Source organism: Lissotriton vulgaris, chromosome 9 (assembly GCF_964263255.1).
Source record: "Lissotriton vulgaris chromosome 9, aLisVul1.2, whole genome shotgun sequence".
Classification (NCBI taxonomy): Eukaryota; Metazoa; Chordata; class Amphibia; order Caudata; family Salamandridae; genus Lissotriton; species Lissotriton vulgaris.
Window position 1 is genome coordinate 1,040,456,161 of NC_141697.1, and position 22,006 is coordinate 1,040,478,166.

Consider the following 22,006-nt stretch of genomic DNA (forward strand, 5'->3'; position numbering starts at 1 on the left):
TGGCAAACAGATCGAGCCAAGGTTCTCCTCATTTGTGGAAGAGACCTTGCACACCATGCCGGTGTAATCGCCACTTATGATCCACTAGGCAGCGACTGCTGAGCTTGGCTGCCTGGTATTCAATGATCCTGCCACACCAGGACTTTTCCTTGGTGGGCCAGCCATATCCAGAGGTGTAGGGCCTCCCGGCACAGGATCTGTGACCCCATCGCTCGCTGGTTGTTGTGGGTTGTAGGCAATATTAGGCAATGGGGCTATCAGTTAGGGACTGCTCACAAGCAGGCTACTTGAGTGTGGGAGCAAAGCTCCAGAGGTTAAGGTCAGCATGGCAGGGGCCAACAATCAGCACAGGAGCTGAACCACCAGATGCATAGGGGCTGCCGGGTGCAGGGTGCCAAGGAGATGTTAGGGACCCTGTGATTCTCAATGGAGACCTTCGGTTAGTCAAAGATGCCGCAGGCTCGGGCAGGGAGATTTCCTGAAGGCGACTACCAGCCGAAGAGATGAGTTGGGTTCTTGGGGTATGCCTGGACACCATCGGTTGGGCCACCCAAGGCCATGGGGTGGCAAAGTGCAGGTGTGTCTTTGGGCGTCTGGTTTTCTTACCAGCTACGGCCACAGTCAGGGGGACCCTTCAGGTTGAGGCTGCAGGTACCATCTCGAAGCTTGAAGGAGGTCAGGAATCACCAGCTCCCAGATCAGGATCTCTGGGAAGACTTCCTCGTGATGTTGGGCCACTCAAACTCAGGCTGTGGGCATCAGCTGCAGAGTGGTGCAGAATCGCAAAGTCGCCGGAATCTGGATTCTGTGGGTGAGTCTTGGCTTGAGTAATTCTGGTGGCCTCGGGAGACAGAGTCTGTAAGTGGTTTGCACAGCAGGTCCTCTGGGCTCTGAGGGTTGCTGGCTGCTGGACTTGCTGGGGTCCTTGCTGTAGGCAGGTCGTAGACGGGACAGGCCGGTAGGCCTGGGGCCAAAACAGTTGGTGTCCTCCTCTTCTTCCTGGGTCAGCACAGCTCATTGGTTCTCATTCTTTCTTCCTCGAAACGGAGGAGGCAATGTTCAGGGTGGCCCCATAATACTAGATTTAGGGGGTTAAAAGGGGTGTGCCGGTCAAGACCAATGGGTCCCTTCCTTAAGGTGGGTACACCCCATAATATTGCACCCTCCAGCATGAGCTCTCCCTAATTGGCTGAGTCTCCACATCTTCTGCGATGTGTGCTTCACCTATCCTCCCTCACCTGAGGGGTGGGGTGGGGTTGGCAAAGGCGGGTACACCTCTCTTCCTAGCTTGTTTTTCCCTTCGATTCTCCTGTCCCAAGGGGGGGGGGGGGGTTGAACAGGTAGGAGCCAGTTGCCTGGGGCAGCAAAAGGCAGGGACAGTTTCAAAAGGCGGCAGGCCTTTGAAGCTTCACATTTTTGGACCCAGCCCCGCCTGGGGAGGAGGCATGGCACCTCTGCCCAGGATGGGTTTTGTTTCTGGACCCAGAGAGTGGAGGATCTCTACTCAGGGGTTTAGAAACCTGTCTGGTGGTGGCAAATAGCGGGCAGCCATTCAAATACCACCCCAGGGCTGGTCGGTTTTCAGGAGGCATCTCTAAGATGCCCTGTTAGTGCATTTTACAATAAATACCACACTGGCATCATTGTGGGTTCATTGTGCTGAAACGTTTGCTAACAAACTTCCCAGGTTTTATTAAAGCCATTATGGAGCTGTGAAGTTCATAATGATCAACTCCCTCACCGTATACTACACTTACAATGTCTAAGAATGGCCTTAGACTCTGTAGGGGTACACTGCTCATGCCACTATACCCTCACCGGAGGGCTAGTGCACCCTGCCGGAGGGTGTCTTACCTAGGCTTCAGGCTGCGGGTTGTAGGCACGGCACACAGGGATGTGTGCCAAGTTGACTCTTCACTTTTCTCTGCCCCAAAACACAGCCTGCAATGGCAGTGTGTGGGTGTTAAGATACAAGGCCTCTAAGGGTGGCACAATAAAAGCTGCAGCCCTTAGAAGCCTTCTCTGGTCCCCGTGGCTTTGGTACCCATGGTACCTTTAACAAGGGGCTTACCTGTGGCCAGGGATGTAGCAATTGTGGGTACAAAGGTACAGTTTTGGGAAATAACATATGCCCTGGGAACCTGATTGGCAGGGACCCTTGGGCACATCAACTCTGGTTGCATCAGAGGTCAGGCAAAAAGCGGGGCTAACCATGCAAAAAGGGGCACTTTCCTACAGTTCACCCTAGTCAGGAGGTGGTTGACTGCTGGGGTGAGCCTGCCTTCAACAGCCAGTCATCGAGGTGGTGGAAAACTGGAACCCCTCACCTCTGAAGGTGTGCTGCCTCCACCGCCATCAATTTTTAGAACACCCAAGAGACACTGGTGAGACCAAAGGGGAGCACAGAGAACTGACAATGATCCTGTCCCACCACAAACCACAGGACAAGAATATGGAATTAGGCATCCTTCAGATCCAACACCCCTATCCAATCTACAGGGTCAAGAGCTGACAAAACATGAGCAAGGGTAAGCATTTTGAATTTCTTCTCAGGAGGAAGGGATTGAGAGAGCGTAGATCTAGAATAGGCCAAAGACCTCCATCACTCTTTAGCACCAGAAAGTAGTGGTAATAGCAACAATTCCCGACTTCTGCCCCCGGCACCATCTCAACAGCCCCTTTATCCAAAAGGGCTTGCACTTCCTGCCAGAAAGTTTAGGGATGATCCTCCGTCATTTGCTGGAGTGATGGAGGGTGTTGCGGTGGGGAAGGAAGGAAGGGTAGGGCATAACCTTTTCAGAACATTTGCAGTACCCATCTGTCAGATGTGATCTCCTGCCAACCTCAATAGAATAGCTGGGTTTTTCCCCCCAACGGATGGCTATGACCCTTGTAAGGGTACACTAAAGAGGCCTAGTGGGAAGGCTGCAGGGGTGGCAGACTGAACGGCACACTCACCTTGGCAGCGAGGGTGTTGGGCACCATGGTCTTGCTAAACTGCTAGGTTCCCTGCTGGAGAGGGGCAGGCTGGCAGGAAGGCCAACATTTCGGAAAGGAATGGCTGTCTGGATCCAACATCATAATCCCAGAGGCGAAAACGCCGTCCTTAAGGGATTATGAGGAGCTTCTGACTGACAATGGGCCCAAGCACTTACTTTGTTCCACAAATTAAACACTGTTGAAGAATTAATGTCATTTTTTGAGGTGTTCACTTACCCTCTTACTTTAAAAAAAATCAGGAATTGAAGCTGGCAGAAATAAACTATACAGGATGCATGACAACAATTGTATTTCGAAGTTAAATCTTCACTTGACTCTTATTTTAAGATTGTTTTTTTTCTTTTATGTGAGCTACAATTGTTCTCAGAAACGCATATTGTTTACCATGTTTGTGTATTAGTAATGATAGTGCTTCATAGTGACAAACTGTTATAATTATATCCCTAAATCGCACTCTCTTTTATGGGTTTGAACATTTGCATGAACATGAGAAATTCTGCTGCATTCTGTGAAGCAGATGCTGTTCCTCATCATATGTCTTCGAGAGTCAGAGTGCAAGTCAGGGATTATGCGAAACATTTTCGGAGCGGAGATTATTAAACGCGCATTTGTATTAATTTATTGCTGTGCTATCTGAGGACAAGGCTTTTTCAAAAATTCAGAGGTCAAACACAATTATGAAGAGACTTTCCCTAAGATGCATAGAGATCATTCACCTAGAGATGATCTTACGGTTTCATCTGTGAGCGCACCTGAATAGCGATTATCATGGCTGAAGCCTAATGTTAAATTAGTATTAATCATTCAAGATGATTCCGACAACATCCCAAGTTAAAAGTATGAATTAAATATGAAATTCTTTGCAAAGTCACGGTCAGCATTTCATCAGATAAAAGACATATCAAGCCCTTTTCAATCTCATTCCTTTTTAGATAATTAATCGGAGCCACTATGTAATAAAATGTAGAATAGATGAACTTACAATTGTGGTATTTATTTGAACTTTTGTTTAAAATAGGCTTTAGAATTGGCGCGGCCTGTGCACAACTATATATATATAATGTTTTCACTGAAAAAAAACAAAGGTTACAGTAGTTAGGAAATAGAGGCAAAAAAAACCTTCGAAATTCACTGAGAAAAACAAAGGTTACCGGGCGTTCTAGTTAGGCTTGGTTCTTAATCGTACAAGATGTTATTGATAGGCTCAGATTTCACTGGTACAAAACCAGTGATTTTCAGCAGTTAGTTACCTGAGCTAACTATAATTTACACCCACCAAAAATGCACTACTTATGACCTCACATATTACATCACTCATGACATGGTCAGTTACATCATTGATGACATCTCAAATGACATCACTGGTGACATCAGTGAATGTAAATGTTTCGTAAAAGTATCTGAGAGTTAAGGATATATACTAAGCTACTGTCTTAGTTAAGTTATTATTGTTTTTGTACTACCACTGAGTGATACTGTTTCTATTATATGTCATCTGATTGGCACTGTGACTGTATCGGAGTGGGAGTCTGAGTGCCTGTATTGGTGAACAAGTGAGTGTGTGAATAGCCGCTTGGGTGAGTGAGTGAGTGACTGTGTGTGGGTGTGTGTTGGTGTGTGTGTGCGCGTGAGTGGCTGTGTGAATGGCTATACGGGTGGATGATTGTGTTTGTAAGTGGCTGTATGGGTGACTGAGTGGCTGTGTGAATGGCTCTATGTGTGAGTGACTGGGTGTGTAAGTGGATGTATGGGTGAGTAGCTATTTATGGGTGAGTGGCTGTTTGACTAGGTGTATGGGTAAGTAAATGGGTAGGTGATTGGCTGTTTTGCACAGTATTTGTTTGAGTGGCTTTATAGAAGAGTGAGTGGGTCCAGGAGTGAGTGTATTGATGCACAATGAGTATGTAAGTGCTTTTAAGGATGAATTAATGGTGGTGTGAGTGGCGGTATGGGAGAGTAAGTGGCTCTGTTAGTAGCTGTATGAGTAAGTGAGGGGCTGTATGGATGAGTGAGTGGCTGTGTGAGTGGGTATGCTAGTGATTGTATGGGTGAGTGGGTGAGTGAGTGTGTGAGTGGCTGTATGGGTGTGTGAGTAGCTGCATGGGGGTGTGAATAGCTGTATGGGTCGGTGAGTGGCTATACAGGTGAGTTAGTGGTAGTGTGAGTGGCTGTATGAGTACGTGTGTGTGTCAGTAGTTGTGTGGCTCTGTGAGTGGATGTGTGGGTGTATCAGAGGCTGTAAAGGATTTAAATGGGTGTGTGAGTGGTTCTAAGGATGATGTCATTTGAAATGTCATCAATGATGTCATCAGTGATGTCACTGACCATGTCATGAGTGATGTAATATGCGAGACCATAAGCAGTGCATTGCGGGGGCATAAGTTATAATTAGCTCAGGTAACAATAAACTGCTGAATTTCACTGGTTTAGTAAGAGTGAAATCTGAGCCTAACTACACTGTTCATGTAACCTTTGTATTTTTCAGTAAATTTCAAAGGTTTTTAAATTGTATTTCCTACGTGTAACCTTTGAGAGTGGGTCTGTGAGTGGCTGTATAGGTAAGTGAATTTGTGTGTGAGTGGGTTTGTGGGTTGTGAGTGGCTGTATGGGTATGTGAGTTGGTGTGTGATTGGTTGTGTGGGTGTGTGACTGGGTCTGTGAGTGGGTACATGAGTCTGTGAGTGGGTGTGTGAGTGACTGAGTGGATCTTTGAGTGAGTGCAGGAGGGTCTAAATGGGACTGTGACTGGGTGTGTGAGTGACTGAGAGGGTGTGTGAGTTGGTGCATGAATCTGTGAGTGGGTGTGTGAGTCTGGGAGTGGGTGCATGAATGACTGACTGACTGGATCTGTGACTGGGTGCATGAGTGTCTCAGTGGGTCTGTGAGTGGGTTCATGAATGACTGACTGGATCTGTGAATGAATGTGTGAGTGTCTGAGTGGGTCTGCGAGTGGGTGTTTGAGTCTCTTAGTAGATGTGTGAGTTTCTGAGTGGGTCTTTAAGTGGGTGTGTGAGTGTCTAAGTGGGCCTGCGAGTGGCTATGTGAGCCTCTGAGTGGTTACTGAGTGGTCCGTGAATAGTTGTTTCTTTTTTTTGGTGACATTCGCAAATTAGCCACAATGTTACACAAGGGTGCACTGGTAGCTGCGACAAACTTGCGAATATTGTGCGTAAAATAAAACCCTGTTTAGCACCATAATGCACACAAGTGGAGTTCCTGAAAGATGCTTATATGCCTTCAATGAGGGCAGGACACATCCAACCTGAGCCCTTATACAAAGTTCTGCCCTTTGATTTCATCCCCTGAGACTTTTCCGATGAGGTAAGATGGTAGCCGAAACTCTCTGCTCAGGTTGCGGCCAGTGAATAACCGCATTCCTGTTGGTGCGCACATTCCCAATTAACCGCAAAATTGTCGCAAATTAGCCATGATCCCAGATATCCTAATTTAGATTTCCTTACATTTCTCAACAGCTACTGAACGGATTTACACCAAATAGCAAAAAAAACACAATCTTTGGACGAAAAGCTAGCTTTCTGACAAATTTGGTGTTCGGGCTGCAGTCATGTTCAAAGTTGCTATGGGAATTAACATGGGAAACACACTTTTTGACCCCCACTTTTTCTCGGCTCCCGCTTGACCGATTGTCCCGAAACCTTTAATGAACAACAGGAATCACCAACACGCTTTTTTGGGAAAATTTCGAAGATTTGTTAAACGGTGCGAAAGATATAGGTAAGTCAAAAAATTCTTAAGATGTTAAAATTTTTCTAAAACTGATTGAAGAGGATATTGTATCTACATAACATTCATTATGCAATCTCCTATAAAATGAGAAATAGACTTCAACTGCTATTGCCTAGGTCATATACAATGAGAAGTAGACTGCAACAGCTAGTACCTGAGTCATATCAAACATTCCAATTGATTGCCACGTAATAATGGATTCAGTTCACGAGGAATTAATTTGATGTAAAATCTATCAATTAGAAAGGGATAGATCTCTAAGGAGTCCCCTATCTTGTATAGTATACTCCTCTATCTTATTTACTCTCTACTCAATCCTCTACAAAACACAGAGTCCTCAACTATTAAGATGGTAACCATACCTTTTTCATCAGGTTGTGGTCAGTCAAACACAGTGTGCATTAGAGCTCGGAGATCCACCCCAGTAGATCCGCAGCATGAAAAATACATACATTTTAACCTTTAAGTTCTCAAAAATTACTGGATAGATTTTCATCAGCTCACAAAAAGTATGCTGTCTGGATCAAGATCTAGCTTTTCTGCCAAATTTGATGGAATTCCCTCCAGTTTCCTCTGGAAAATTGCTTAGGTGATACAAGTTTTGAGACCCCTTCCCCCATTTCCTCTGCCCCTGTTTGATGGATCACCCTGATCACCCGAGGAAGAAGCGGAGGGAAATGAAACATTTTTGGGAAAAATTTAGAAAAGATTTGTCAAACAAGTTATTAACAAAAGAAAAAATCAATTTCCTAACAAAAAGTGGTCCTAACTAGAACTACCCAGTGGCAACAGATTATATATATATATATATATATATATATATATATATATATATATATATATATATATATATATATATATATATATATATATATATATATATATATATATATATATATATATATATATATATATATATATATATATATATATATATATATATATATATATATATATATATATATATATATATATATATATATATATATATATATATATATATATATATATATATATTTGTTGGACCCGGCCCTTTGGGCAGGTTCACCCCTAGACTTTTTGCTTTTTTCTAGCCTGTTTCTGGAACCTGGTGTGGGTGATTCTAGGCCTCTGCGCACTTTTTCACTGTGGTACAGTGTAAAGTGCTGGAGCTCTCTGTATGAAGAGTGAGTGACTTGCCCTCCTATAGGAATGAATGGGGAATATGTATGCCCATGGTAGTTCCTGTTGTGTGGGGAGTGCAGGGGTCGAGTTTGGTATGTATAAACTCGTGAGAATGAATGCTGCAAAATGATGTATGCAGCATGACTGTGCCTAGTCTGGAAGTACTACTTTTGGAAGTTGGTATATTTGTGTAAGTTGGTGCTAGCGTGTGATTGGCTGGTGAGTCTGCCCAGGAGTGCCTGGACCTGCTGGTGGATGGACTGTCCGGTTTGAGTAGGACAGGGTCTGCAGGGTCTGCAAGGCCCCAGAGGAGGGGGTCTGAGTCAGCCGTGGATGAAAGGCCCCTCTGCTGTCAGGGATGGGAGGAAAGAGCGTCTGGTGGTGCCGGGCTGTGCCTGCCGCCCACCCTGCTGGCTCTCCATCCTGACAGCCCACTGTCACCTCTGGCCCTGAAGCTGTCAGGAAAGACGTAAACCAGAAACATTCCAGCACTGGGGGTCCCTTGCACGAAGTACTTCAAAGGCATTTCTGGGTATAAGAAGGGGATGAGTCTCCTTCCAACTTGTTCTTGTTCTAGCTCTTGTGGCTGACTTGGATCTACCAGGGGTGGGCGCTGCCCAGCCCCTGGGTGCCTGGATTCCTGGACTCCTGGGGGACCCTTCTGCCCTGCCTGGGCTGAAGGGGGGACTTGGCTTTGCCCCTGGGGAAGCTCTGGGACCTTGGCAGCATGGAGAAGCTGCCTTTTCCTGGGGAGAGCGCTGGAGTTGATTTCTAGCGCCTGGAGGCGCTGTGCTTCCCCCTGAGCGCCTGGGAGCGCTCTGCCTGCTGTCTAGAGCTCTGGGGCGCTTCATTTCCCCCAAGCGCTTGAGAGCGCCTTCTCTGGACTTTGTAGCGCTTAGGAGCGCTTTTCCTGCTCCGTAGCGCTGTGGATCGTGTTTAGCGCTTTGGAGCGCTTTATCTGGCCCAAGCGCTTAGTAGCGCTTTTATTCTGCATTTAATGGAGGCCGGTGCCAACCCGGCATTGCCCCGTTTTGTCACCGCTGCGGCCCGGGGGCCTGAAGGCGATCAGGAGCCGAGGAGAGGAGAACGAAGGGGCCGGGACCCGATTGGTCCCTCGCCGACAGGAGCCGCGCTCCGATTGGCCGTTGCAAGAGGCCTGCCCCCGAGAGTCGCGCTGGGATTGGCTGCCTGTCCCGCAGAGGCTCCGACGTCACTGGGAGGCTCGCCGCAAGAGCCGCGATGGGATTGGCCCATCGCTCGTGATCACCGCCGGGCCCGGGAAGAGAAGAGGCCGGGAGGAAGTTACTTCCGCTTCCCCCCCCTTGCCTGGGGGAAGCCTGTGGCTGTGTTACCGGTCTCCCGTGTGAAGTGGGAGACCGGAGGTGCTGTGCGCCGAGAGAGGAGCAAGGAGCCTGGAGCCATGAGGGCTCCACTTCCCGAAGTCCCGGTCCCGAGATGGGGGACCGGGTGAAGCGTGGTGCGAACCCCCGCCCTGGTGAAGCAGCTGGTGAGTGACGCTGCTGAGGAGAAGGCGGGGGAGGAGGGAGCACCAAGGGGAGATCAGTGGGAGTCCCCGTGGGTGCGGGAGCGCACCCGCATTAGTTCTTGAGTGGCCCCCGCCTGATAGGGGGCCGCTCCACCGAAGGGGCCACGTTTTGGAACTGGGGAGCCTGCGAGGCTCCAGGGACAGTTACAATATAGAGCCTGAGAGGCCCGGGGGCCATTATCGATTGAGAGGCCCCCGAGTCGGCCGCATTGTTGTTGGAGAGCAAGAGGGCTCGGGGCATATCGGGGCATATTGTCGTTGCCCGTCCCCAAAGGGCCCAGTTGTGTCTAAAACCACGAGGGCTTCAAGGGCGGCCCCGGTTGGTAGTGGGTCGCCCCAACGCTTGGAGAGGCCATGAGAAGGCTCGAGGGGGCATTGTCTGCAGAGCCTGAGGGCTCCAACGTTTGGCTCAGTGTTTGTTTTGAGAGCCTGTGTGGCTCAGGTGGCGCAGATTTGGTCTAGGGGCTACTGAGAGCCCTGCCACAGCTTTTTGTACACAGGTGCCCAGCACTTTGTGGGCACCTGCCACGTTTAGGCTTTTTGGTACTTTGAGACTGGCGCTGCATGGCAGCGCACCCTGACACTGAGACTCAGGGCGTCTGAGCCCCAACAAGGCCATTGGCCTAGGGACTGCCACAGGTAGTGGCTTATGTGAGTTTGCGCAATGGTATGGTTATTGCACCTCTGAATGTGATCTTTTGCATCATGTGTTATTCCTGCACCTCTGAAGGTTTTTAGGCCTCATGTGATTTTTGCGCTATTGCTTTACTCTTGACACCTCTGAATGTTTGATGCATTATGTGTCTTTCTTTTCATGCGCTGCACCTCTGAATGTTTAGTCATCATGTGTCTTCTTGCGCTGCACCCCTGAATGTATTGTGATTACATCATGTGCTCTGTCCTTAACACCGCTGAATGTGTAGGTCTATACATCATGTGTTTTCTTTCTTTACTACTCCTCTGAATGTATATTCGTGCATCATGGGTAGTGTGTTCTGAGTTATACCCCTAAGTGGATTTCATCCTTAGGTGGTTGTTCTTTCTAGTACAGGTGGTCCTAGTGAGGTCCTGGGTACCTGCGTGACATGGTCCTAAGGTGTTTAGGGTTGCGTAGTGTGTACTTACCTGTTCCCAGTAGTTACTGGATGTGATTCATAACTGTTACTTTGTGCTACAGTGATTTGATACTCTTTTAGTCTAAGTTCTGATAGTATTTCATTACTACTAAAGTGCTGATTGTGACAGTGGCCCTTGTGGCCCTGTCTTGTGAATAATCCCATGTGAATATTGCCCGTGCCAATTGGCACCATGTATATGTGTGATTTTATCTGATGTGCTTTTACAATACAAAAGGTATTTTTATAATAACCTTGTGTGGAGTCTCTTTTGTGGTGTACCTAGTATGTTGTTGCTATTGTGCGCTGACGCAAATGCTTTACACATTGCCTCCGAGTTTAGCCTAGACTGCTCGTGCCAAGCTACCAAGCTACCAAGGGGGTGAGCAGGGGTTATCTTGGCGTGTGACTTCCTTGCCCTGACTAGATTGGTGGTTTCTGCCTGGCTTTGGCGTCAGCCTTAGCCTACCAGAAATAGCCAGTTCTAACATATATATATATATATATATATATATATATATATATATATATATATATATATATATATATATATATATATATATATATATATATATATTCACTGAAAAAACCAGAATAAATGTTTAAATAAGTGTCTAAATGGATGTTTAAAAAAAAAAAATTGATCGGTAAACTGGCTTATTAAGTGTATCTTAGTGAATACAAATATTAGCGAGTAATTTTTAAATATATGTATCAGTGTTTCACTTTGTGTATAAGTGGCTGCATGGGTTGGTGAGTACCTATATGTGTGTGTATATGGGTTATTAGATTTTTTTAGTATCAGTATGAGTGTCTGTATGGTTTGGTGGGGTATTACTTAGCACATAGATGCATCAATGACTGACTCACTGTTTGTATGTGTTTTGAAGACAGCATATGTGTAGGATTGTAAGGGTGGATGAGTGTGTATATGTGTGTGTTAGTGAGTGAATGACTGTCTCACTTGTGTCTTTATCAGTAACGATATATGTTTTAATCTAGTATATGTGAGTATTGATGTATATAAGTGAGTATATGTGAGAGTGAGAGATCGTAAGAGTTCCCGTTTAAATAAGTATGTGTTTCTATAAGTGATTGTTTAAGAGAGTAAGTATGTGTAAGTTTCCTTAGGAGTAAGGTGGTACTGTGTGTATAGTTGTATATGCAAATAAATGGATGTTCAATAGTTTATTTGCATGTGTGAGTATGTGTGTGAGTAACTTTTGGATGACTGTTGGTGTGTAACAAGATGTATTGGTGTATCACTACATATGATGAGTGAGTATATGTATGAGTGACTATATAGAACTGTTGGTGAATGAGTGGATGTGTATATAGATGGTGGTATTACTGAATTGGTTGTTATAACTGGTATGGATATCTCAATTTTTTTGAAAATGTTAATTTCTATTTTCGAATATGTGTTTTAAGGGTTACATTACACTGAAAGGAGGCCTGTCACTCTGTCACAAGGATGGTGTCATCAGTGATGTCATGAGTGATGTAATATGTGACGTCATCAGCAGTGCATTGCAGGCGCGCAAGTTATAGTGAGTCCAACTAACTATAACGTGGGAATTTTAATGTTTTTATGTCAGTAAAATTTCCAGCTAACTATAACTGGTGTGAAACCTATGGTTTTTTTCAGTGAATTTAATAGGTTTTTTTAAATGCTAATTCCTAACTATAACTGGTGTGGAACCTATGGTTTTTTCAGTGAATTTCATAGGTTTTTAAAATGCTAATTCCTAACTATATATAAGGCCCCAAACCTATGTTTTTTTCTTTGAATTTCCAAATTTGTGAAATAGCAAATGTCTATAGCTATGAAATGTAATATTTTTGAAAATGAATGAATGCTATATTTTATTTGTGTTTTAAACAATTTTGTAATTTTTTTTTTATTTTTGACCCTGGAGCGCTCCCGGGGCGCGCCCCGGTGAGCGCCCCGGAGAGCGTAGTCGTTTGAAGCGCCCCGGTGCGCGAACCGGGAAGCGTCCCGTTAGCGCCAATGTTGCGAACAAAAACATGATTGTGACGTATCGCGTAGCAGCGTCGCGTGATACGCACGGAGTAAGCGCACCCGGAAGCACTCTAGCGAATACGATCGCGCAACATTAAACATCCGACGCGCTTACGCGACGCGACCCAGGGCGCGTCGCGTAAGCGCGTCGGTCATGTGACCTGAAAATAACACTTTTAATTGGCGCAGAACGGTTTTAGTTTCATAATGATGAAATCCCTGGTCTTGTGACCTGAAAATAACACTTCTCATTGGTTCAGGCCTTTTTTTTTTCCAAATGATGAAAGACCCCACCTTTTTTCCTTATTCTGACTTTGTCCTTTGACTGAGGAAGACCTGATTGTACCTCTCTGTACCTTTTTGATCTATATAATGGCTTCAGTAGCAGCAGCAGCTGGTGCATCTGCACCACCACCACCACCACAACCACCAAGAGGACCACCACAAGATTACATTGGTGGTCAACAAGAGGAGGAAGAGGAGGAGGAGGGGAGGAGAAGATGGCTTGAAGAACACAATACCCCATACCAGCCAAGACCACACATTATATGGGAGTTTTTTTTTTGATCCCAGAGGGGAAGAAAAAAGTAAATGCAGCCAAGGTGACTTGCCTAATCTGTGGCATGGAACATTCTAGGGGGAACCCTAATAAAAAATATTCATTCGTAAACAACACAATGATTAGACACATGCAGCGCAAGCATCCAATCAACTATTCTGCTGCAGAGATGAGGGAACTGGCCAGATACCCTCCCCAAACTACAAGCACCACCTCCAAAAGAAAGCAACGCACTCCGCCAGGACAAGAGGCAAGAGAGACGATGCCTTGCATTCAGCCACGGTTTGCGGATTTCCGAATAACCTGTAAACATTGTGGGAAGACCATCTCCTACGCAGAACTGAGCGTAAAGCTCATCGTCCTTGCTGGGGACAACCACAAATGCCCCAATAAACCCTAATTATTTCTTTTCTTTTTTTTTTTTGCTCCAGTTGAGCCATTTTCAATTCCCTGTTTTTTCGTTTCTCCCCATGAAAAATACAAAAAAAATATTAAACTGTTCAGAAAACCCCAAAAAAGTAAAAAATGTTCAAAAAAACAATAAAAAAGATATAAAACAACAAAAAGAAGAAAAAAAACAGTTCTTTTTAGAACTACCTCCAATTTATAAAAAAAAGGCTACATTTTTTAAAAACTCTGTCATTCTTTTTTTCCCATGGTCCGCTCCCCGGTCCGCTCCCCGGTGCGCGTACCGAGCGCTCCCTCCGCGCAAATCAAAAAAAAATTTTTTTTTGCCCCGCTGGGCCCTTTTATGGCCCCCACATCAAACCTAGGGGGTCAGGGGGGTCTATCCCTGCCCCCTTATGGTCATTTCCCCCTTTTTTTTCCACCTCTTGTGACTCTTTCCTACCGAGACGCAAGATGGCGGCGGGTCCGGACTGTTTCAAATGTTTACAGACACCCGAGAGCCAATCAGCTTTTCATGTGCATGTCGCGTGGCTCGCCCGGAGCGCTCCCCGGTACGCGTACCGGGGCGCTGCCATAGATATATATATTTTTTGGAACCTAAATTACTCAAAATCCACTGGAGCACATATCTTGAGACATAGCAAAGGCACATCGGGCTACCAGTCCCTACAATTTTGCCAAGTTTGGTGGAAATCCATTCAGCCGTTCGGGCTAAAAGTGAGTTTGACTGCGCTATGGAAATTAACATGGGGAAAACACGCTTTGGGACCCCCCTGTTATCTCGGCCCCCACTTCACCTATCCCCCCCAAACTTTCAGGGAAGGACCGGAGCTCGACGAGGTAAATTTGAGGACATTTTCAGGCAGATTCGTCAACCGACGCCAAAGTTATTCACAATAGAATTTTGAGATTTTGCATTGAAAAAAATCCTAACTATAACTACCTACTGGCGACCGCCATTAGGTAATATATATATACACATACACATATATATATATATATATACACATACCAAGTTTGCCTGGAATGAGGAAGCCCAACGCAGGTGAGTAAAGGTGACCACACTTTAAATGGAGAAAACAGCGGCAGAAAACAGCACGCAGGTACCAAGCTTAAGAGTAAGTCCTGTGAAAACGCCCGACGCGTTTCATGTTAATGAACATTTCTTCAGGGGCTCACAGTTGCAACAGAGTTACTGGGCACAGCAGTTAAAAAAGGCACTAATTACTTCGTCCCGCCCCAATGGGCGTGGCCATGAGCGTGGCCTCCTGGATCCTGATCTCTTTAACTCAAGTGAGCCGCCGTGCACAGGCTCCAAATGTCAGCAAATTGAAACTCAAGTGGGCAGTGAAGGTTCTCCCACGCCGTTTCTGCTGCTCGAGTGTATAAATCCATTGGGACTCTCCTGTCCCTACGCTGTAGCATCAGTAGAAGTCACAACAGGACTGTGAACTGGAATCTAGAGAATGCTAAAGTGATTCTGGTATTTTACTTGCCTCTGCTGGTCGTTTTCTATCAAGAAAATTAAATAGAGGCAGTTGCCAGAATTTTTTCAAAAAGAAAGTCCCTTAGTAGAAAGCAATTTTGGTATTTTACTGACTTCTACCGGTCGTTTTCGATCAATACAGTTAAATAGAGGCAGTTGAACAGAAAAAAAGGTCCCTAATTGGAAGCAGACAAGTCCTAGGGCTGATCTCCTGAGCCCACAAAGTACATACACATATAAATATATACAAGAGGTCTTAAATGCTCGACCTAAAAACAGGACAACACTTTCTCCAGAATGTTACATCTCTGCTCGTTCAATGCACCAATCGGGATAGGTTCAGGTACAAAATTTGTATAAAAACTTACCCTTCAGGATGCTGCAGTATAGAAATCATTAATTCTACAGCCAATGCTCCAGCTATTGCAGCTAAACCTGGTCGGCTGACTGTGCACTGCTGATCCAAAGTCCGGTCTCTAGTGGACTAACAAGACAAAAGAACGGATCAGTGTTAGGGCAACAAAATTAGTAACCACATATATTTATTTTTGGTTGTCGTTTTACCAATTTCTTACGACTTGCTTAGCAAAATTACTTTTATTAATTGATCAATCAAAAGCATTCCATGTACAACACACCTTACAAAAATTCACTGAAATATACACAAGCTATAGCAAGGAAAATCAGATCATCTCCAAGCATGCATCCTTTCTGCTATGAGGGACAGGAATATAACAAAGATGTGCTCAAAATAAAACAAATCACTTAATACTGGGATATATTATCAAAAAAGAGATATAAGTGGAACATAAAGAAGTCCTTCCTCTTAGTTTAACTTTGTCTCAGTTTTCAGATTTCGGTTAGTGGTTAGGGTGAAACCTACAGGGGGTTTTAAGAGCCAAGTGTAAGAGTCCAGATCAGCTCCAATTCAGGTCCAAGGAAAAAAGAACAGATCCAGAAAATCACCACCATGAAAAACAGTCGGTTGGAGGTCCAGATTTTTTTTAAAGTCACCAAAGGCTCAGTAATAATCTGGATGTTATAGCCAGACAATTTCACAGCTTCATGTTTCTCATTGTCAGTGGTGGATGGAGAAAACTTCTTAGACGTTACATTTCATAACACTGAGAATTTAATACTTAGTGGGCATTCTTTCAGCTGGTCCTCTGCTTTCAAGCTAGGCTTGTGCTGGAGCAGGCTGCACACTTTCAGCACCATGCTTTCATTCCATTAACCCTGCAATTTTACAGAGTACGTGAAGAATACCACAATATAACCTTGGTTGACCTACACCAGCCTTCTCCAACTAGTAGCAGCTGTACAAATTCCGTCATGGATTCACACACAAGGAAAACAACATTTGTATAAACTCTATCATTTATAACTTCCTAAAACCAGTTAACTTGAAATCAGTCCTTTGTAAGAGGTGTTGAAGTTCTAATTTCTTTCAGTTAGGCCACAGCCCCACCTTCTTGTTTGGAGGGTAGGCACTGACTATTAGAATTTAGAAAGACATACATTTCTAAACATTAGACAAACATTTAGGACAGGAAAGGTGTAACATGCATACATTGCACAATTTTCTCATGAAGTCGAAATGACAATAGAAAAAACACTAAATAACAGTTTGTGCAAAAGGTATATTATTTCTAACTTTATTCTACCAAATTAGATTGGTGAAGGAGGCCACTAATGATGATTTTGATCATAAATGTAAGTTGAGGCTGAAAATAACTATCTTAAAACAAGCCAGAATTAAACAAAAATTGGCAGCATGTATAAATGAATGTATTAATCATAATTTCTCCACTTTGAGTGAGGAGAAATCTGAAGAAGTAAATTCCGCTCAAGAGGATGGAAGGGGATGTGACAATGTTTATTTGCTTAGGAAAGGACCCAATATTTACGCTGGACCCAGGAGATGGGCAGGGATTTATGGCTGGGTAACTGCCCTTCCAGGAAGGGAAGGGGAATGGATTCAATTGAATTCAGGGAGAGTTTTTTTAAGCGCATGGCTTCCTGGACTTCCCAGCGCTGGGTAAGGTTAATCTCAGATAAGGAGCCGTAGTCATATAGGCAGGTTTTCAGTTGTTTTCTATAACTGAGTAGGTTGTTATTTGATGTGACAGAGAGAGACAAAGCGGTCCAGAGCTTGGGGGCAATAAACGCAGAGGAACACCATCTACGTCTGGCCTTTTTCACCCTACGGATGCAGAGCTGGGGCAGGCCGGTAGATCAGAATGCTCGGTTAGGCTGATAAGGAGTAATCAGGTGATGGTGGATGCGCTCTGAGTTGTACGTAATGCGGACCGCTCAGCCTCCAGTCGACTGTGCCACGGTCACCCCAGCCACAATCGTGGCAAAAAAGAGGTACGCAGGGCACGTCAAGCAGAAAATCCCAGATGGGTTGCTGTTCCTTTAACTTTTTAGCCTCCACTCACAACAAGCTCCCTCAGTATTTATGCACTGTGTCAGATTTGGTGACATTCAGAAACAAACTGAAGACATGGCTATTCCCGCTTTAAGTCTATGATCAGTACTTGTATTGATAGTAATCTAGCGCCGGGATATCCCTCTGGGGTTGAGCTATGCGCTTTACAAATACAAAACGCAAGGAGGCTGCTGGGGGATGGGGTTGGGTTCGGGGAGGAGGTGTCCCTTGCATATCCGTTTCTATCTCAGGACCTAGTTGAACTTCTCTGTTGGGAGTGTAACACGCCTATAAAGAGTGGGGTCTGGATTCCTTGAGCTTCCTTCCCGGTGTCTGAGCTGGCATCAGCTTCCGTGTGGGAAGGGTCGAGTGTTTCTGTTTCCTTACTTTGGCCAGGCTGACCTTGTGGCACTTGTCCTCACAGCCGCTCTATAACCATAGAGTCTGCCCTAGCTCCACAGGCAGCATCCAGATCCTGTCTGTTTCTCCCTTCCAGCAATGATCTCAGAGCCTGGGTAGTGCATGATGATATCAAACGTCTGGGTTAGGGTCAGGAGCTCCAGCAACAACAATAATAGTAATGGAATAAAGTCAAACTTGCACCTAATTGTCTTACAAGAGTCTAGTTATGACTTCACTAATCTACTAAAAGTAATTGTTTATCTACTGTAATAATTACAACTAGCTTCTGGGTCATATTGGCTGCTGCTGAAGGACAATGTGAATAGGAGTTCTGTGCAAAATCCGCCACCTAACAACCTGATTTAAATGGATGACAAGTTTTTCGTTTTTCTATGTTCTAAATTTCTTTCATGACTATGGTGAATCCACATTTATTTTATATAGCCTATACATCTGCAACCAACTCAAGAATCTCTTGCATCAGAGGGAGCAAAGAACCAAGGGGGTAATTTAGGGTTGGACAAAGCTATTGCCCTGCCATTAATCTGTTAGTCTCCACCCAGAAAAACTCAAGGTCCCCTCATCTCATATAAAAGTGGAGAAACCGACAAGTTTCTCATGGCAGAACATTGGCTGGCTATGACAGGTGCACTTTCTTCACTGCAATCCCTGCCACACAGACAGGGGTCTCTATATGGGATGCAGAATTCTCTACCAGGGGGAGGTGGCCTTTGTCCTTGACGACCTGGTGGGCAGCACACAAAGCTATAAATAAGTACCCACGTCCTGGAAAAAGACAAAGGGGTGATGACGTAGCTATGCACCATAATGAACAAACACTGGCAAAGCCAAAAATATCTTGCCTCTCAAAGGCATAACCCAACTTCTTGACTTTGCAAATGCTTTTTACTGATAACGTCTGCATCGGTTTCAAGAAATACATGCGTGTTTGCTGATGCAGAACAGCTTCAGCAAAAACAAAAAAAAGCTGCTGCAGTGTGATCATTGCAACCAAGCATCAGAAGCAATTTGGGGATGCAATGGAGTAGCTGGAGTGGGTGCACAAGATCTGCTCCAGTATCGACACATCTTGAATCATACACACCAAAATGCAGTGGTTCTCGAACCAACACAGTGGCTATAAACCAGAGAAAGGATAATGCAGTTGCACTGACGAATATTGATGAGTCAGTTTTAGACCTGGCACCATTGGCATGGGTCTCCCTTCCATTTTTTTTGCTGTTGCCTCCTGTGTTTTTGCTGTGTGTTGGACTCCGTTTTGCTGGTCTAGACGCTTTGGGCACTTTGCCACTGCGGTTCAGTGCCAACGTGCAAGTGCTCCCTTTGTAAATTGTTGTTATGGATTAGTGATTCCATGATTGGCATATCTGATTTACTCGTCAGACTCCAGTACAGTGCACTGTGGGTGCCCAGGGCCTGTAAATCAAATGCTGCTCGTGGGCTGCAGCACTGATTGTGCCACCCACAGAAGCAGCCTGTAAAATGTAAATTTGGCTTGCAATTGCAGAGCCTGTGTGCAGTCTGGGACTGCCATGTCGACTTGGCAAGGGCACACATTTGCCAGTCCATGAACCGTCCCTTTTCTACATACTAGTCACCCCTAAGTAAGGCCCAATGTACCCCTGTGGGCAGGGTGCATTGTACGTGAAAGGTAGGACATGCCCTGATGTGTGTGTCATGTCCTGATAGTGAATTACTGCCAAATTCGTTTTTTACTATTGCAAGGCTACCTGTTCCCATAGGACAGACTGAGGAGTTTGATAACTATCTCAAGGAACAAGGTAGAAAAATAAAGTTTAGTATGCCTGAACTCACAATGTTAAAATGCATCTTTTAATGAGGGTGACTTTTTCATTCTGTGCTTGAAAATCCCACTTTTATAAAGTAGGTAATTTCTTGCCTAACCATCCAGTGTGCCTCTGCTCGGTTTGTGTATTGCATGTCTTGCTTTTGGATGACAGGGGCTGGAGAAGGGCTGTGGTTCCAGAAGTCTAATGAGTCAGGGCTGGGTGGAATGGACCTGGGTTGCATTTAGAGTAGGGGGAAGAGATTTCCTTTCCACCTAAATAGGCCTTGTCTGCCTTCAACAATGCTGTGTCCAGCTCCTGCCAGAAAGCTGCACCAGTGAGGACAGAACTGGTTTTGGCCAGGTACAGACACTCTGTGCCTTCAGTGAACAAAGGATTTTGGTGGATAAAAAGAGTGGCCCAGACCCCAGACTTTTAGATCACTTCTGGGAATCAAGAGAAACCTTTGCCAAGGAGAAGAGCAGGAAAAGCTGAAGAGGAATACTGCCCCTGTGCTGTTTGCTGTCTGGGGTTTGCCTGCAGTGGCTGCTTGCTGCCAAGGAAAGGAGAAAAAGACTTTGCTGTTTGCTTGTCATACTGCTGAAGATCTCCAAGCGCTTGAAACTGAGCTTGCCTCCTGTTCTGAAGTCTAAGGGACAAGAATACTTCATCCCTTCTGTCTCTCTGCATCTGGAATGGCTGTTTCAGCTGCTATAGAAGGAAATTGCAACACCGACGAGCGATGCCGTAACCTGCACCGAAGCCAGTTTGCACTGCTCGTGAAGAGCACGACGCACCCCCGACTTGCACCGCAGGCCCGACGCCTGCTGATGCCGTGCCACATCGACTCGGAAGCCACCATCGAGGCCGCTGCCTGCACCAGAGCCAAGGACACTGCTTTTGACGTCCACAACGCACCGTCCTGACTCACACGCAGCCCCAACTTCAGGAACGCCGGTACTTCATCAATGCGGAGCTGATCCTCGTTGTCGGAGACTCCAGGATCCATCGACATCATACCGCCGTAAGGAACTGACGCCTAGCTACCATTCGTGAGGTCAGCTCCCCAACACGTTAAGGAACCGACGTCTCACCTCCCCTGCGCTGCAGTAAGAAACAGAACCTTCACCTTCCCTGGGGTCTTAAAGAACCGACGCTACAGGTGCCAATGAAGCATCACCTCGCAGACTGCTGTGCACCGTCTTTGCTTTCATCAATTCCAAGGTACTGTTCTTTGTGGGTCTGCTTGACTCCGGGCCGACGCCACGCACCTTGCAGACGGCGCCGTTCTTCGGAATTCTCATCTGTCGCGACCCGAGTTCCCTCGAAGCTGCGCGCCTGTGCTCCCGCCCACCTCCGTGCCCTGGAGCGCGCACTGCTGTGTCTGTGGCGCGCACACATCCCCAAGAGCATTCGCGCCGCCGCTGCATTTAGCAAGTGCCCCCTCTTGCTAAATGTCTTTTGTTTTCTAGAGTTCGGCTGTGGGGTTCATTGCGTGCTTTTGTTTAAATATTCGTGTTAATTGCACGAGTTGCGATTAACACTAATGCTTTAAACAAAAGCACAAATCTGAACGCAGCCACGCTTTACAAAACAAAAGAAATGCAGCACCAAACACAGCGTGTGCTTTTAGAAAGAGGTCATGGGGGAAGGTGGCATGAAAGACTCTCGCACCAGGCGCCACCAGTGCTGTAGAACCTAATACGTGCCAGATTCCTAACTGTGTTTAATATTACTTCAGGATGCCAGACAATAAGTATCTTTTGAAGGTCATATTTTTACAAATCATATTTTATTTTTTACTGTTTTGAGTTTTGGGAATAAAAAGAGCGGCACACCTCTTATACTTAGTGCAATTCCTGTAGCAGCTTCCCTCCCTCACAGTGTGTACGCTTTCTGACCATCTTACTATGACAAAGGCCGGCCCAGCAAAGAATATGTTCGGACAGTCTATGCTGACTACACATCAGATTTGTCACAGTGGATGTGGGCGGACGGAATGAAGGAGATATTGCAAAATAGAAATCACTATTTCCAATCGACAATGCAGCAGAAAAACAGAAGGCGCCATTTGTTCCTCTGTTTATCACATTAGTTTATTTAATTGCTTTTGCCCTATTGTTTTAGGCAATGTTGCTACTTCATATGGTCCCTAGAGAAATCTGGGTGGAGCACTTACCAGAAAACTATGGTGATATTGGGAACGGATGTTCGTCAAATCTTTACTGATTAAGAAAACAGGCATGGCGCTGTGCAGTCTGCCATATGTAAGGCAGCCCTGCATATCACTCCGAGGATACTGACTGGCTCTTAAGTC

The 22,006-nt window shown here is 45.4% G+C and overlaps 1 protein-coding gene across 2 annotated transcripts in view; it reads right to left on the reverse strand.

The window, feature by feature from the left end:
- ATG7 (autophagy related 7) overlaps positions 1-22,006 on the reverse strand; it is a 1,270,091-nt gene that overhangs the window by 732,377 nt on the left and 515,708 nt on the right. For both annotated transcript variants that reach the window (XM_086938958.1, XM_086938957.1), the window contains exon 17: positions 15,417-15,532. In XM_086938958.1, coding sequence (XP_086795084.1) covers positions 15,417-15,532 — 116 coding nt within the window. The remainder of the gene's footprint in view (positions 1-15,416; positions 15,533-22,006) is intronic.